Source organism: Malaya genurostris, chromosome 2 (genome assembly GCF_030247185.1).
Source record: "Malaya genurostris strain Urasoe2022 chromosome 2, Malgen_1.1, whole genome shotgun sequence".
Lineage (NCBI taxonomy): Eukaryota > Metazoa > Arthropoda > Insecta > Diptera > Culicidae > Malaya > Malaya genurostris.
The window spans coordinates 973,183-991,576 of NC_080571.1; the positions used below are offsets into that span (position 1 = coordinate 973,183).

General features: G+C 39.2%; 3 protein-coding genes across 7 annotated transcripts; 1 reads left to right on the plus strand and 2 right to left on the minus strand.

The window, feature by feature from the left end:
• Positions 1–1,140: 1,140 nt before the first annotated feature.
• Positions 1,141–1,913, plus strand: LOC131427531 (UPF0235 protein C15orf40 homolog). The gene is made up of 2 exons (XM_058590801.1): positions 1,141–1,489; positions 1,621–1,913. Exons 1-2 carry the CDS (start codon positions 1,243–1,245, stop codon positions 1,812–1,814), a joined length of 441 nt encoding a protein of 146 aa, XP_058446784.1. The 5' UTR covers positions 1,141–1,242; the 3' UTR covers positions 1,815–1,913.
• Positions 1,818–13,914, minus strand: LOC131427530 (Golgi-specific brefeldin A-resistance guanine nucleotide exchange factor 1). 5 transcript variants are annotated; one of them, XM_058590800.1, is made up of 11 exons: positions 13,676–13,914; positions 11,826–13,506; positions 11,276–11,766; positions 10,990–11,198; positions 5,367–5,858; positions 3,871–5,302; positions 3,712–3,807; positions 3,380–3,649; positions 3,196–3,310; positions 2,366–3,136; positions 1,818–2,232 (listed from the first exon to the last, which is right to left on the minus strand). In XM_058590800.1, the coding sequence occupies exons 1-11, from the start codon at positions 13,775–13,777 to the stop codon at positions 2,216–2,218; spliced, it is 5,676 nt and encodes a 1,891-aa protein (XP_058446783.1). In that variant the 5' UTR covers positions 13,778–13,914; the 3' UTR covers positions 1,818–2,215. The 5 variants fall into 5 exon arrangements, with proteins under 5 accessions (XP_058446783.1, XP_058446782.1, XP_058446780.1 ...); XM_058590799.1 differs by having other exon boundaries at positions 1,818–2,235; XM_058590797.1 differs by having other exon boundaries at positions 2,348–3,136.
• A 3,527-nt stretch (positions 13,915–17,441) lies between these two features.
• On the minus strand, positions 17,442–18,390 carry LOC131426904 (E3 ubiquitin-protein ligase Kcmf1-like). Its single transcript, XM_058589665.1, has 3 exons — positions 18,269–18,390; positions 17,660–18,209; positions 17,442–17,605 (listed from the first exon to the last, which is right to left on the minus strand). The coding sequence occupies exons 1-3, from the start codon at positions 18,273–18,275 to the stop codon at positions 17,446–17,448; spliced, it is 717 nt and encodes a 238-aa protein (XP_058445648.1). The 5' UTR covers positions 18,276–18,390; the 3' UTR covers positions 17,442–17,445.
• Between the last annotated feature and the right edge of the window lie 4 nt (positions 18,391–18,394).

Consider the following 18,394-nt stretch of genomic DNA (forward strand, 5'->3'; position numbering starts at 1 on the left):
ACAAGGCTGATTAGTTTTTTAGTCACTCTAATATCACTTAGTCACTCTAATATCACTCTTTGTATCACTTAGTTCGTGATTCAGGTAGCCTTGAAAAAGACTGAAGCCTTGAATCAATGAAACTCTAGGTAGCCAGAAAAAAATTCCAGGAGCCAAGAGCTATACGCGTGCGGTGCGAACGACTGTTCAACACCGACTGACGAAGAGAAGCTTAAATATCGATATCCGTATCGCAAACATGCACAAACATATAATTGCATACATTTGGGCTACTGATGTAATTTTGTCGGCTACAAAACAAATACAAATCACGACAAATAGAGTCTATAATCTGGGTTCGCTAGTTCAGTGTTGGTTCCTAATAAAAATCAATCTAATGGCGTTTTCGTTTTTAATTTGCACTACACCGGTGCAGTGCTACACGGAGGCATGAATAAACGAACAAAAATGACGAAAACATAAACAGTAACCATGGACTACCATAAACGATTCCATTGCACAGAGCTACACCATACTTTTGATGAGTGCTACACCAGTGGTGTCGGTGCAGAAAAAGTGTAGCACTGGTGTAGTGCAATTGGCAAAAACGAACGATTTCAGTGCCACCTTACCTACACCGGTGTAGTGCAATTTAAAAACGAAAACGACATAAGCAGACTCTCGGGCAATTGCGGATTCAAAAGTGTGACGATTAATTAAAAATGTCGATCATTAGAAATTTTGGTTGCGCTGTTCCACATCAATGTTTATTTTATCATATATTTCTTCGTTTAGAAATTGGGTTTGTCGTTAGGTGTTTCTGTTTACTTATGAAAGAAGACAAAAAACCTTTATTTGTTTCCCAAAATTTCTCAAAATGATTTGTTTAACGGAATATCTTGAAAATGGTTGATAATAACGGCCCAGATTAAATAATCTACATCCAAGCACTAAAATATATCGGCACCTGAATTTTGGTGCCTATCTTGACGGTTTCAAAATTTGACACGCAGATGGCGCATCAATCGCTCAATTCCAGGCACTTTTAATTTATTTTTGTTCCTGGGTTGTTGGTGCCTGATTTGATACAGATGTCATTTTTAATGATGACTAAGTAATGATGTATTTTAAATTTCATAGAAATCTCGTCATTACTGCACCATTACACGTTCATTAAAATGATATTATTTTTTAGTAATGACATTTTTAATGACTCGTGTAAGGGCCGCTAATGTTTCGAATTATTTTGGTCGCTTCTAGTGAATGAATCGGTTACATTTTTTCTTTCGAACAATTAGACTCATGTCAAGTAAATCTAAAACCCCAAAGGCATCTAAAAAGGGTGCTGTGAAAGGCTCCACAATACCCGGTCCATTACCGGCATTGGTACAAGGACCAGTATATATTGAGTCGAAGTCCGGAAATGTGTTGATTAAGATTTTAGCTAAACCAGGATCCAAAACCAATGGAATTACTGATATTGGAGAGGAGGAGATTGGCATACAGATAGGTAAATCAATTTAATAACAATCCTCTTGGCTTTAAAATTTGGAGGCTAACCATTTTTGATAACTAAAGGATTTTTCGTTGATTTTCAATCGGTCAACAAATTCAAATGATTCGCAATATTTGTTGTTTTAGCTGCACCACCCATCGATGGAGAAGCCAACACCGAACTAGTAAAATATTTGGCTAAGCTGTTAGAGCTACGCAAAAGTGATGTAAGCTTGGATAAGGGTTCAAAATCTCGCCAGAAAACTATCGTCCTCGAAAAAGGCTGTCGGACTCCGGATCAGGTTTTGGACATTTTTCGAAGAGAAGTCAATAACTCATGAGAGTAATTTTTGGTAGGTTCATTACTACTGCAAGTTTCTCTTTTTGTGTGTATTTGTGTATATTTATCTTTTTTACCGAATAAAACTATAGTAAAACAACTTTCGTGAACAGAACTTAAAAAAGATTAACAAAAAGTAATACTACCCTATATGCTCTGGATCTCCTTGTAATTGCGGTTTAGCCAAACATTTACGGTTTCGTTTGTTTCACAGTTGTGTATAGTAATATATAAGCATTTCATAGTTTATTAACAGTTCAATCGTGTTACTTTAGATAATACAATTGTTTGACATTAAAATGTCTATTGTGAATAGGGTCGTTTCTATCATTTTTACCTAACTTTGCTATTTCCCTTAAACAACTCATACCAGCATGAGAAAAGGGTATACAGAATAATTTCCTAACCATCGTCAGTTTCTACTAATCAAATCCAATCCCGTTCCGTGAAAGCATGCAAGGAATGTGAAGAGAAAAGAGAAGAGAATTTTTTTGTTAGAACCGGATTCCTCCTGTGAGGGGTTTTAGGGTTCACCAAACAAAATTTCCGAACCTGGTGGTATTCGACCGGAGCCAAACTGAATCGTGCTGAAGTAGTTTGCCGATTGGAATACAGTTTCCGTCATTGGCTGCAGCTGTTGCTGTTCTGGTTCCACTGATTGCTGATCTGTACTGGCGGGGTTCGGACTTTGATCGATTTGCAGTGTTAGATTGTACGGATCGTTGATGTAATCGCTGTAGATATCCGACCCATCGGTATTGGCCGGTACCGGTTGAACAAACATTGGCGCGTAGCTTTGAGCAATCCCGATCGGAACATTTTGCAAGGATGGATACTGATTGTGTGCTAGAAGGTGGCTGATGGGAACCGGTAAATTCGGTGTAACTTCTGAAGCACTTTGCTGAAACTCCAGTTCCAATTCATTTGTTTGTGTCGGCGCCATCGGTGGTGGAGATGGCGTCATCGGCAATTCGATTATATTAGAATAGCGATTTATATCCGATGACTGGTTGTTTGTTACTTGTGGTTCCAGAGTATGGGTTGGGGTTGATACGGACGTTCGGGAAGTATCCGCCTGGGTCGCTAGAAAAGGTGCATCTAATGGGACTTGGGGTACAATTGGCGATGGACTCATAGTGTTTGTGTTGCTGATTAGTAGATTGTTAGTTCCTCCTGTTGGCACACGGATAGCGTCTGTAGGTACAATTTGTGGATTTTGCTGAATAGGGTTTGATTGCGATCGGTTAATCGGTTCAACGAGTGATTGTGGTGGAACCGGAGAAGATGGAACCAATTTCGGACTGTGAGCATTTATATTGGTTGCTGAAAAGATTTGTAAAAGTTATTCACTTCCCACTTAATTATGGCGCACTGATAGTTACCATCGTTTTTGAACAGTTCGTCTTTCAGATGCGGCAAAAATCCCGAAATGCGTTGCCACGTAACATCCCACAGAGCGGAATGAGTGATACCATCGCTGTTGTGAAAGACACACACCTGTAAAAGTTATTTGAAAATTATTATACCTTGTGTTAACCTTGGTAATTTTAAAAACAAAACACTAACCGAATGCATCACCAGCAGCATATTTTTCAGACTTTCCAGCACAGCTTCATACAGCATATCGGAACCGATTTTCATGAAACGTTCGAAGTAATCCAGAATCTCCAACCAGAGCTCGGTGAAACCGGCCAGGGCAATCAGTGGCGTTAGGTGATGGAGAAAAACTTTCGACATTATGGTCGCTGTTCGCATTCGTGACTCTTCCAGAAGACCTACATCGATTGGTTTGGAAGGTTTCTCGCTCAACAGTTCCGACAGTAGCGGAAAGAGAACCTGTTAGATGAAAAATGGTACACCAATAAGCAGATTCCAACTAATGGATTAGTCTTTCCTACTTGTTTGAAACAACCAGCCCATTCTAATCCGGTCAGAGTTTGTAAATCTTGTACTAACAAAGCTCGCTGCAGGCAAGTGATTGCACTAGTTCGGACCTAAAAAGTTCATAAGAGTGTCGAGTCGTTGTTTTACATTAGGCACATTCTTGTTCGTCTTACCTGACGCCGCTGATCGGTTGCAAGCCGAGCAATGCCCTGCAGAAGAGGACACCAACCCTGGGACCAAAGTGCTGAACATTGTGGCAGTGAACCTCCTTCTTCGGCCCACCAGCGGAAAATTTGCGCTGTTCGGGTATGCAATGTGTGCATCAAGTCCAAAAGTTGGATCGATATTGATTCGTAGGCCTCGGGAAGCTCCTCCGATTCACTGTCACTGCTGTCATTTTTACGATTTCTATTGCGGGAATTTTTACCACTACCGGCCCGCCGATGTCTTCGTCGTTTCTCTTTGCCATCGTTCATCGATGCTTCCACAAACGTACGAATACAGCGAACACAGCTTTCGAAATTGTACGGTGTAATGTGGGCCACATTCCGGACAATGAAAGCTAAACTTTCCCAGCACTTGACCAGGGCAAACGGGGAATGTTCCAGTAGTTTACACCGGTATTGAATGGAGTGTTTCGGGGAGGATGATCGTGACGATACTATATCCGCATCCTTGTTCACCAGGATCCAGTTATCTCCGGTCGGACTGATCAGTGGTGTGTAAGAATTTGAGGAATGTCCATTTTTTATCGCATTTAGCTCAGAATCCGATATGTAACCTCTGTCCGGTAGCCCAGAATCTTCTTCGCTGCTAAGAGCACCATCAGACTTCGTGCCGGATATGGTCGGAGCTTCGTCGTAATCCGGTGGCACCGCTCCAGCCCCAACGCACTCGAGAATGGTGAAAACAATGATCCATTCAGATTCCGAATGGATGTTCTGGGCACTAGTCTTCAGCAGCTCATACATACCGATTGAAATTTGTTTCGAAATCGATAGAATAATTGCCGGTTTCAGCATTAGCAACATTCTGAGGCTCTGAAGAATTGTCGAACAAATTTCCTCATTTCGCATTAAATAAATGGCTAACTTCAGCAAAGCAACAGTCGTTCGTTGAAGCAGATACGTATGATCACAGGAAGATGCACCAATCAGCAACAAGTACAGTTGGTCCTGACATGGTTTCCAGACCGGAAGCAAGCGGTCTCTGTTTTGAATCAAAATTTTTACCAGCAGTTCCAGCAAGAACACAATCGTATTTTCAGCGTACGGCAATCCAACCGATTTATGGCTCTCGGGAGCTCTGGTCATTCCCAGAAGGCAATTTACAAGCTCGACCAATGATTCGAACTGCAGAAATTTCGATTCATTCACGATCTGATCGATTTGACACTCTTTGATGCAACGTTTCGACAGTTTGATTATCTCCTGCTCTTCGTACGACGGTTGTCTTTGGCTGTCGTTGCTTAGATACGAGTACAAACTGCTCAATAAACCGGCATCAGATTTGGGTAGCTGATTTTGATCCCGAACCAGAACAACTTTACCACCGGCTTCGCAAAAATCTTCCGCTTCCATCAAACTTTTCGACAGAAGCTTGAGTCTGTGCGGGAAAGTAAAACAATTAATTTCTTTCCGATTGGTTTGTTCGCATGAAAAACACTTACCTAAACAGCTGGAGAACGACATCCACGATATGCTTCCATCCTTCCCGCATGCAGTCACCATGATCGTGTATTAAAGCGAAAACAGTTTTCATTGCCAGTTGAGCCTTCGCATTCTGCCCGAACAGAACGTTGGTCGTGATTTCATGTACGTCGATTGGAGGATTCAACAAGGAGGTGAACTTACAAAGCGTCAACACCAGGGCGTCGAAATCCCCGTGCAAACTGTAATGCGATGCGATAACTGCCGATTTGACGAAACCGTTCATCGCTTTCTGATAGAGCGCGGTATTATCGGGACTTTTATCGAATATGAAACTAAGTGCTGCTAGCGTCGAGCCTTGGATAATGCGGAACAGTTCGCGATCGTGATTTGGACCGAAAACGTGTCGAAACAAACCATCTTTGGTGGCACCGCGACGCAGCAAAACCTTCCACAGATAGTTCTCGCGAACGACTCCCGTCTGCTCGGCTGGCATGACAATTTCTTCGTTTCTGTGAATGAAATTTTGTTGAACTCAGTAATCCATGATTTTGTATGATGTCAAATAAATTCATTCCAATTTGTTATACCAGTCGTCTATTCTATTCTATTCTATTAGGTTACGTGGGATCTTACCGGCACATATCAGTTGCGGTTTTCTACTGACCGAGTGTAGTAGTTAAATCTTGACCGAGAATTATTTATTTTTTCTAGTACGTTAGACGGAACTGGATATCGTGGATCTTCACCACCATCAGTAATAAATGAGGTGGTAAAAACTTGCTCAGGTGGTACTCTTCTTCGCATTCAGACGTCGTGGCTAGCAATAAACCAGCAGTAGTAGAGAACTGAATTTTTAGTTAAATTCAAGAACTAACCTCAGAACCTAGATTCTTATCCACCTTATTCTGAAGTTAATTTTTATGTGAAACACATTTTTGTTTTCTATATATTAGAATAGAACAACTATTAATATTATGTCACCATTTCATTGGAAATATTTCTACGTATTGATTTGAATGTTCATAGCTATGTACTTTTAATTGTATATCAATAATGTACAAAACGAATTCAAATCGCGACAAATAGAGTCTACATTCTGGGTTCGCAGACTCTCGTGCATTTGCGGATTCAAAAGTGTGACGATTAATTGAAAATGTCGATCATTAGAAATTTGGTTTCCTTGTTCCACATCAATGGCTCGAACAACCCCATCTGGCTGATCGTTGTAGTTTTAAGTTTCGAATTTAGTTTCATACTTCTATTTCAAAATTTCGTTCCAGATCACAGATTCAGAATTTAAAACTATGACTCTATAACTGAATCCTATTTAAGGATTTTGAAAATGGTTTCAAATTCAGTTGCTTATTCAGGGATTAGAATCCAGAGATATGATTTAGGATTTTTCAGAATTCATTAACAAAATTCAGGATATGAATTTTAGATCTGGATTCTGAAACTAAATATTGGGTCTGAACACCGAACCTTCATTTAAAAACTGAATTCAAACCTTTAATTCCTGAATTGAATTTCAGAATTTAATTCATCAATTCAGTCTCAGCGTCATTTCCAGAATTCAGAACCTATATGGTGGAACTAAATTGTGGATATGATTTCTGGAATTAGATGCTGGAACTGAATTCAGTTCCTGTATTAAGACTTGGAATTCAAGTTCAGAATTTAGTTCTATAACGCAATTTGGAAAATTCTAAAAATAACTTCAGTTTCTTACTTCTAGAACTAAATTTATTTCCTGGGTTTTTGATCTAGATTCCGAAAATTTGCAGCTGAATTCGGAGCGTGCCCCAGATTAATTTATTAGTTCATAAATTTTAACAATTATAAACATTAGACAATTTACGCAAAGTGGTTTTTTAGAACCACTCAAATATTTCCTAAGGATTTTGAGTATTTCTACTAGTATCTAAATCTACAAAATTGTATTTGTTCCGTGTTATTTAATTGTATGGTAGAATATGTTTGCCGTCAATTAGTCGTACTGTAGTATAGATGCATCGTAAAAATTCTGGAAGCGAAGCAATGAAAGTTGCAAAATATACACAATCTAATACGAATGATTATCTCTATCCGGAAGTGAGAAAGAAATATGTCAGTTTTATTCGTATTCACGTCCTCCAGTTATGTCTGTGACATTACCCACCCGCCTTTTTTGACATTAAAATGCCTTACTCTACGCTATACGGGGTCGGGTGTCAATTAACAGTTTCAAAAATAGCCGCGTAACCTTTTTCTGTCACAATTTTGAACGCTTATAACTCAGTAATTTGTTGATGAATTCGTATAATTTAAATACCAATCGATTCGGAAACACTTAACTTAAACTTATGCGGTAACGTCATTTAAGTATTTCAATTGCATACCATTGAAAAATTGGTTTGAATTGACCTATATTTTCTCGAACTAATGACAATCGCAGTGAATGATGTCAAACTCTCGTCCGATTTGCGCAGTATGAACTATAGCACAAAAGGAAATCTATAAATTTATGCCCGAGTACATTTCTGATTTATGTACGATTCAGACGATCCGTCTTCTTCCGTCACCGTCACCGGAACGTCAGCCTCCGTCAAAATTAGTCAAATGAGTTTTCCCTTTGTGCATTCACACGATCCAGCAGAGATCCGGAACGTCAACGTCCGTCAACGGCAAGCTCCGTCAACATTTCTCCGAAAGAATATTTGACGGACTGTGATTATCGCACACATGCACGATTCGTATGATTACGGTATTGAGCTGACGTTTGTTATGTATGTATTCGGTGTCAAGATCCCACTCTTAAACGAAATATACCACATATAAGTAATTGATCTTATCAGTAGATTTGCAAAGTACGTTACGTTGTTGAGTGGAACGGATTGTTTTGTTCTTCCCTCTTTCTAGTTAATTTTGAAAGTTATTTATTCGATTAAAAGGTAGGAAAACAACAGATCGATTGGCTTCAAAAGCTCCCAGATTTTGTATTAGTGGAATAAAATTGTGCGAAACTAAGTTCTTCAAATTCTGCGTGTAAGAAAATGACATGACGGACACGGATAGGGAACCGGATCGTGTGAATCAGAATAACGGTGACGGAAGAAGCCAGACTGTCTGAATCGTACTTTAGTTTACCCATGGCTTATCTTGACTCTCCGGTAACTAGCAGGCCAACTTAGAATTATCGGCGATAGATTTTTCGAACCTAATTTGAAGCGCTTGTATCTCTGTGATTTATTGATAAATTTTCCTCATTTAATTCGAATTGTCATACTAGTATAAAGATGTGTTCTTTATCACTAATTTCATTTTCGCATTGCGTGAGTCGTAATTGAATGTGTTTACTTCGATTTTCATAAATCTGATACTTTTGATTCGAAAGGAAAAATTCAACTAATTCTTTATGATGATCTGTAGCACTGAAAAGTGCTTTGAATGTTCGTCGTCTTGCCGGACTTTTTAGCTGCCTTTCCACTGGTTTTCGCTGCCATCGTGCTGACGGTGTCCCGTACATTTTTTTTACAATAAATATTTTATTTATTATCCATTTTGTTCGATATTTATATACAGTGGCTACAATATTTTAGTGATACAGTTCGTATCTTTCCATCTATAGTATTATCTGCTTAGTCTAAGTTAATTTTATTTCCTATTGTTTCAGTCCTACATTGTTAGTGACTTTTACTTCATGTTTGGGTAAATATCCTTGAAATTGTATATTTTTATCTACTTAACCTAAACTAACCTAACCTAACTCTAGCTGTAAAGTGCTCTAATAATGGCATTTTCAGAAGTTGAACATTTAGTTTTGAGCTTATTGTGTGTGTGTTTTCAAATTTCTGCTCGATTGTTTCTTGTTCAGCAATTGTATGTAGATGAGAAGTGTTAGTCCTTGGAGGTAGATTCAGAATCATTTTTTAAAAATTGTTTTGAACGACTTGGAGTTTGTTTTTGTGACATTTTGCGTTATTTTTCCAAACTGGAACTGCATACTCAATGACTGGATAAACTATTTGCCTATAAACAGCTAGTTTGTTTTCAGGTGATAATTTTGATTTTCTGTTAATCAATGGGTAGAGAGATCTGAATAAAATGTTGCATTTTAACACTATTTTGTCTACATGTGACCTAAAGAGAAACTTGCTATCCTGATCGGACGATAGCTCTTCGGACAGGTGGGATCCTTTCCTGGCTTCACATTGGCGACTTTCCAACTAGAGGGAAAGTAGCTAAGAACCAAACATTGGTTGAAAATCTAACGCTAAGTTTTTTTAGCTCTATGTTGAAAAAAGAGTCGGAACCCGGAGCTTTCATATTTTTTTACCTTTTGATGGGTTTTTTCAATTCTTCTTCTGTGATTCTATGATTAGCAGCAAATATAAAAGGCATTCTATCAACAGTTTCGACAGTGGCTGAAATAGTAGTTTCGTGAGAACTCACCATATCTTGACCGAGACGGTGGGAACTGACAATATGTTGACGTAAAGCAGTAGTTTTTTCAACCGATGTTATGAGCAAACAGTCATCCAGACGAAGAAATGGTATCGGTTTCGGCTTGTTTTTAAGAAGTTTAGACAATTTCCAGAAAAGTTTAGAATAATTTTCTAGCTTACTGATATGGTCTAAGAATTCCCTGTTTTTGATTTCGTTCATTCTTTGTCTAATGATATTAGTGAGATTATTAGCTGAAGTTTTCTTTTCCCTGAGTCCTGTTCTCTGGTACTGCCTTCGATAAATATTTCTTAACCTAATTAATGTTTTAGTGGTAGAACCAATGGTGATAGATTTACGGAATATTGGTATTTCTCTTATGTTTAGTTCACGAGCTCTGGCGATGGCACGTTCAACTTCGTTTAGTTGTCTGTCGATGTCCTCTGCTCCATTCTGGATGGCGATCGTAGTTAATGTTGTTGTCCACACGCTTGTTTTGGTCGTTTAAATCCGGTTGTTTGTTTTCCGTTCTGTTTATAGTACATTAATCCGGCATCGCTGGTGCACTCGGTCGGATGGTAAAGGCACAACGTTTAAGTTTTTGGAAAAACGTTTTTTCGAGTGGCCCGCGTTATTGGAGGGAAAATCACCGAACGAGTGTGGAATCAAAAAATAGTTTTTAAATCGTTTATTTTACCCCAAAAAATCATGTGATTATGTCTAGCAGCGGTGAAGTTTCCAGAGTTTTACGTACGGCGCTTGGAGTGAAGTTGAGGAGGAGTTTTGAGCTGCGACAACTTCATCGACTAAACATAATTTTTTTCTAGCCACGTGTTTTACTTTCCGTAGCCCGAGTTCTCCGGTTTCGTTTGTGGCCACTGTCTGCCATGTCTGCCACAACCCAGAAAAAATCATTGGATAACAGCCAGGCGTGTATTCAGATATCTGAAAGGTGCCAAACAATAGAAATGTACAGTAGCGAAACAGCGACAGAACTGATTCAAATTGTTATGTTCTTTCCAATCAGCAACTTACTGATACCCAACCGAAACCAGCAACTTTCGATAGCTTCAGAATGAGAAAAGATTCCTTGAAATTCTATGAAAATCAAGGTTAAGGACGATGATGAACTCTTGATTAAGTACTTTCTAACCAGACGCCTATTCTATCAAATTGTTGGTCATTGTCTTCTGTCAAGTAAAAAACACAACAAATTACCTGATTGAGTGATAAACGTTGATAAGCATTTCCTGGTCGAAGTCGGAATTGCCGTTCAGCCCTCGAAGATTTTTCAAAAAGTCATCCACTGTCATCGGTACATTCAAACGTTTTGCATTGTAGTTGTGCTGGTCCATATTCAGCATAATGATTGCATACGCGAGTCTGAATGCAGCATCCGTGTTTGCGAACGGTTCATTGTTGCAACTCTGGAAGTGGAACATGAAAAAAATAAAACAAAATTAATTACGTCACAAACTGTTTAGAACTTGAAAGCCACACTGACATGCCAGTGATCCGCGAAATGCTCCATCACTAAAAATATTAACGGAGCTTCCCCCGGCAAACGAAACGTTTCCAGATACAGCCTTAACGCCTGATCAATGGTCAATCCGGCAAAATCGAACGACTTGACGAAAATCTCCAGAATCTTACTTTCCACATTTTTCTTTTTGCTTATGTACTCGCCAATCATTTTCTTATCCAGACCGGAATTTTCCCTCAAAAAGTGAGCTATTTCCAGGGGATCCAGTGTGCTGTTCAGGATTCCATTCTCCTGCAAGAACTGTATTCCCTTTTCTGGCCGTTGGTTGAACAGATCCGTTCCTTGAGTAAGGAGCCTTTTCTTTTTCTTGATAGCTGCCAATTCTTCGTGGTTCAATGCGGTGCCATCTGCGGCGGATTCCTGACTAACAATCTGACGCAATCGATCCTCATTTTGACTAGATTTTAGATATTTATTAATGTTTTCCACAACTACATCACTGACATCCGGATCTGAAACGAAAATAATCCTCGAAAGGCATTTGAACTAATTCGAAACAATCGATATTTACCTTGGGGACTGAGAACACTTTGGTCCAGTAGCTGACTGGATTCCAGCACTATTCGTTCTACACTTGAACCGTTTCTTGAATGCCGCATGTAAGTGGGATTTTCGCCATTTTTTGCCTGAACACAATTTCGTTCGATTGCACTGATAATCGTCAGCAGAGCGTCCAGGGAGAGCGTGTGAACACTATAGATTGAGTGCGTTGCCGAGAGAGTGTTTTTAGAAAGCAACTTGGTCAAGTCTTCGAATAGATTGGAACAGTAAAGGTCACAGTCGTAGTTTATGTAGAGTTCCGCCGCGAAACCTGGTATGCGCCACAGTTGCAGGAGATTATCGAGAGCAAGTTCACGGGCTTCGTATAGAATCCGGGGATTTTCATTGACAACCAGATCTGCTAGTTTCGTGAGATAATACTCAAGTTGAAACTTGAGCTGCGAGCGTAACGCTTCGAACAGCAGAAAGCAAAGCTGCAAATCGGCAGCAAAAATGGAAATTCGTTCCGTAGCTAATAGTGCAAACAGATTCTTGCACAAATCGTCTCTTACGATAGTTAGCAAGGAATCGTACTTTCCGATACTATCTGCACCAACCTCAAATGTTACGGTCAGTAGCGTTAGGCCCATGTGGATCATGACGTCGGTGTTTTGCTTGTCCAACGGATTGCAAAGGGAGATTAGAAAGCGAAATAGTTCGCGAATACATGGCAATCCGTAAGGCAGATGCGGGGATTGGCCAACATTCTCTTCATCCTGTTGATGGGCAAAACAAACACCTACCGCATCGACCAAGGCAGGTGCCGGAGTCTCGACTGATTCTAGAGGTGGAACTTCCTGAAGCGACTCTAGACGAGTTTGAGAATCTGTTTCTTCGATGATTGGGTGCTGCTTCGGTTCCTGACTACTTTTAGGTGTTTGGGATATTGTCCCTTGCATGTCTACAATCGGTCCAGCTGGTGTCGCTGGGGTAGTTGATAGTGGCGGAGGTTTTAATCCTTTTGGGGCATTATTCACAACAGGAGTTGTTGGTTCTGGCTCATTCAAACTGTTCTCCTCGCTTGTCACAATTTTAGGATTCACCGTCAAAGGCCTCAAATCTGCTTTACTGCTTTTGCGTTTTTTACTAGACTGATCCATCGAGCTGGAGCGCATCTTTAGTGATTTCAGGTTGAAATGACCTCCTTCCACAAATTGTGGCAATCTCATAAACAACAACAGAACAATATCTCGCAATGCATTTTCCGCTGTTTTTCGCACCAATTCGTTTAAGCGTTGCTCGAAACACAATCGAAAACAGCTTAGAATTATGTCACAGACACTTTCATTGGAAAGAGCACTACCCTCCGGACTTAACACTAGAGTGCGCAAAACATGTACGATTTTCATCAACACCACCCCGTCGGATGTTTGATCGGTACCCACGAAACGGGCGTGTGTCACTGCATCTGCAATACTCTCCACAGTAGCTGCCAGTGTGGAATGGGTAGGATCTATCAGTCCGTAAGACAGGAATTTGTTGACAGCCGAAAGAGCCAAACTCGTAACAGGTCCCGTTGTTTCTTCCGAACGAATCACTTCGAGAAATGGTCCTAGAAAAACACCTGGTTCAATCAAACGTAAATCTTCTACTTGTAATAGCCTTTCTTTTAATTCATGGAAGTTTTTAAGCAATACATCTTTTTCATCATCCTGTAAGCAATAACAAACATATTGTGATCATTATTTTCATTTCTACGGCAATTGATGTAGAACAGGCTACCCCACCGAATTCTAGGAAAATAAATTCGTTCGTTGTTGCAAGAACGAACTACTTTGTCCTGCAGAACCAGGCAACCATATTTTACATCGAATTACTGACCTGATAAGAATTGGAGCTCCACCGTGAGCCACGTCGCATCGCAGTCGTCAGGGTGGACATTTCACCCCGAACGACAAATATCCCGTTACCCGGCGGCGACATCTCGATCTAGATGCTTCTGCTGCTAGATTCTCGACGCACGAAAAACTCGGAAGGTAAATAATTTAAAAATTTTCAAGTAGCAAATAAATTTTTCACTAGCATACTTCCAACTCACAGCAGTGACGTTTACCTTTTTTGCTCACTTGAAGGAATCTGCAATTTGACAGCTTCTGGTTTATACACGCTTATTTGCTTCAAATCAACAACAAAAATTCCATTTACTCAAAATAATATTGAACAGTACAACCACAGACTAACAGACAGGACACTCAAATTAGATTCTTCAATCATTTTAACGGTCATTTCGAATATTCCTTTATTTGGGACAGTACTCACCTGTGTCATGATGGCGCCACGTTACCCTATCAAAAATATCCTTTCTGTCATCTAGACTGTGTTTATTTTTTTCATTTACCAACAGAGTTGCCATTCATACAGAGTTACCTGTAATGTATAGATTTGTCTACGTCCATGCGAATTTCATGCAGGATACAGATTTAATACATATTGCCAAAACTATATACATAATTGTGCTACTTCTCATCCTCCAACGCAGTACAAAATCGAACCCGTTTTGTTACAATATTTACTTGCTTCTGGTCTACCGCCACTTAATTTCGGATGAAAATTACCAACACAATAAAAAATAATCTAGATGAGCAACGTTGAGAAAAATAAATGGTTACCTTCCAACATCGCTGAAAAAGTTAAGTATATTATCAACGTAATCCAATAATTTATTGTGATGATTCATTTTCAAATATTATCATGAAATCAGGCATCCCTGCAAGCAGCTGATCGGTGTTGACAAACGAGGGGAAACCAACTAGTAAAAAAACTTTCACATAACACAAGGGGTGTACCGATAGTAAATAGTTCGCGCAGTACAATATAGGTGGAACTAGTGAATCACGAAAAATTATTTTGATAAGAATTTACTCATACTGTCATGTCTGTTAGTCTGTGGTACAACCAAAGTCTCGCCCATATGAGTCACGCGAATGAATGAATACCTCAAACTGGAGAACCGGCCACTGAACACCGCTTGTGAGAAATTCTGGCAACCGTCAGAAGGCTGGCTGCATTCCGGCAGCTGTCAAAATTGTCCAGGCGAAATTGCGTCATTACACGCAGTCTTGTTTATTTCCCTCCCCTTTCTTTTTTCTTTTTTTTATTCAACTTCATTTGATATTCGTCAATCTCGCATGTACGAATCTTGAGACGAGGTAAATGAGATTGAAATATGGGTATGTTTGGTAGTGAGAAAGCAATGTTATTGGCAATAACATTTGCCATGATTAGTATATATGAAGGGCAATAACTTATTGCATTTCATATGAATCTTTTATTGAAAAAAATAAAACTAAGACGCTTAAAATGTAGAACTGATTCAAAACGGTTCTGCCAATCTTGTATGGCAAGAATCCGACAGAAAAGAACCGTTTATAACTGCTAGGCGAAATTCTCTGCCGGAAACGGTAGTTGCATTGTTGCCAGACTTTTGCCGGAATTCTAGCAGAATTCCGGGAAAAATGGCTGGAGGACATAGCCAGTCGTCTGGGGGGAAATCTGCCCGCCGCGTACAAGTGGGACGATCTTTAGGGCATGTTTCAGTTCACTATTTATGTCAGTTTAAAAATTTAAATCCGGAAATTATAACAAAAGAAACTGGCAGCCCCAGCAGCGTTTTATTCGAAAACTTATGTAAATTGCTTTAAGAAATAAACGTATTTATGAAAAACCTGTTTTAATCCACCTAGTGGTGTAATGATGCCATTCTCATATCAATCATACTATCATATATAATACTGTGGTATTCTTCAAAATTATTTTTATTCGATTCTTAAAAGAATAACCGAAATAGATTTGTTTGACCGTCTACTGATAAAAACTATCAATTGGAAAAGATTTGAGGTCGATTTAGAAAACTTTTTACGGTTTTTCGCTCTTTTCAGTGATGGTATAAAATTTTTAACACACTTTACCCTATATTTCCGGAATTACGTATGGGATCGCAGGACCTTTAATTTGAATCTAAGTTAGTGAAAATCGGTTCAGCCATCCGCGAGAAAAGTTAGTGGACTTATTTTCACAATTTTTTGCACATTTTACCTCATAATTCCGGAACTGGAAGTCGGATCCAAATAATATTCCGGAATTTTGTATAGGACTACGAGACCTTTCATTTGAATCTAAGTTATGAAAATCGGTTCAGCCATCTCCGAGAAAAGTTAGTGCAAAAAACGTTACATACACACACACACACACACACACACACACACACACACACACACACACACACACACACACACACACACACACACACACACACACACACACACACACACAGACATTTTGCGTACTCGACGAACTGAGTCGAATGGTATATGACACTCGGCCCTCCGGGCCTCAGTTCTAAAGTCGGTTTTTCACAGTGATTGCATAACCTTCCTATATGAGAAAGGCAAAAAAAAAATTTCTTCGATACTTAAAAGAATAACCGAAATCGGTTTGTTTGACCGTCTACTGATAAAAATCATCAAATTGGAAAAGATTTGAGGTCGATTTAGAAATTTTTTTTAAGGTTTTTCCTTATTTTCAGTGATGGTATACAATTTTTAACACACTTTACCCTATATTTCCGGATCCGAAAGTCGGATCCGCATGAAATTCAGGAATAACGCATGGGACAACAGGAACTTTCATTTGAACCTAAGTTTGTGAAAATCGGTCGCGCCATCTATGAGAAAAGTTAGAACACATATTTTCTTTTTTTGCACATTTTACCCCATAACTCCCGAACCGGAAGTCGGATCCAAATAATATTCAGGAATTTTGTATGGGACCTCAAGACCTTTCATTTGAATCTAAGTTTGTGAAAATCGATTCAGCCATCTCTGAGAAAAGTTAGTGCACTTATTTTCACAATTTTTTGCACATTTTACCCCATAATTGTGTGACTTCCGAACCGGAAGTCGGATCCAAATAATATTCAGGAATTTTGTATGGGACCTCAAGACCTTTCATTTGAATCTTAGTTTGTGAAAATCGATTCAGCCATCTCTGAGAAAAGTTAGTGCACTTATTTTCACAATTTTTTGCACATTTTACCCCATAATTGTGTGACTTCCGAACCGGAAGTCGGATCCAAATAATATTCAGGAATTTTGTATGGGACCTCAAGACCTTTCATTTGAATCTAAGTTTGTGAAAATCGGTTCAGCATTCTCCGAGAAAAGTTAGTGCAAAAAAAACGTTACATACACACATACGCACATACACACACACACACACACATACATACACACAGACATTTTGCGTACTCGACGAACTGAGTCGAATGGTATATGACCCTCGGCCCTCCGGGCCTCGGTTCAAAAGTCGGTTTTCACAGTGATTGCATAACCTTTCTATATGAGAAAGGCAAAAAAGCTCAATCCTCAAAAACTGAGGAATGACCACATTTTGTAGCAAAATGATACCGATTTGAATCGTCATTTTCTCTGATTTTACATTAGGGACTAAAAACCGAGTATATTTTAAGTATTTTTAATACATATAATTGATAACACTAATGAGAGGCTGTTTTTATTTTATTGAGTAAACATTTCAATTGCATTTATAATGCAATTTACAATACATAAAAATAACGTATTTTTAAAAGTTGTTTAACGCATAATAGAAATTCTACACACGGGGCAGGTGGGGCTTTTGATGATCCAACGATTGATACATTCTGAGTGAAATTTGTGCTTGCATATCAGTTCACGACCACATGTTTCAAAAATTAAATCCAGGCAGATTGCACATATGCGGCCAATTGTTTTCCTAGAGCGAAATGTAATCAGTTATATATTTTTTTACATATAATTGTGCAAATACCTTAATGACGTTCTATCATCAGATTCTTGGTCAATAGCAGAACTCGACACTATGTTTTCTTTCTTCATAGTATAATCGGTAGGAGGAAGTGTCGCTGCTATGAATTTCAGTAAACCTCTTTCGTCGTCACAGTAGATATCGTAAACCAGAAGAGATTCTTGATATTGATCAAGAGTAACACTATGCTTCGTGGTGAGGTGTTCAGAAAGATGTGTATTCCCTAGCAATAAATAGCTATCGTTAAAACAAACGCATACTGGACAGCGAACACTGGAAGAAATGCTCTGGTGCTCCAATGAGAGATGATCGTTTAGGCTGGAGATGCTCAACTTCCGGCGGTCACAATACGGACAGTCAAATATATTTATTTCTTCATATTCCGACTCATCTGTTGTAGTACCAAATTGGGCCAATAGTAGGTCGTCCGAGATCATCATCTGTCGGGGGTGCTCGTGATGTTTGTCTGCGAAACAATTACAGAACTCTTCCGTGTCAGAGCAGAATAAACATCGGAAACGATGTTGACAGTCGCATTCACCCGCGGACACACCTTGAGTTAAAATATTGGCAATAAACGGTTTCTTCATCGAAAAATTTTATCATTCTTACCAGACATTGTAATTCGCAATTCCTAATCCGAATGCAACTGCCTCAAAAATAATCCTGTCACCATATGAAACGAAGGTAGCGTAGTGGATTTATGTTGGAAGTAATATTGTACTTTCACCCGAGCTA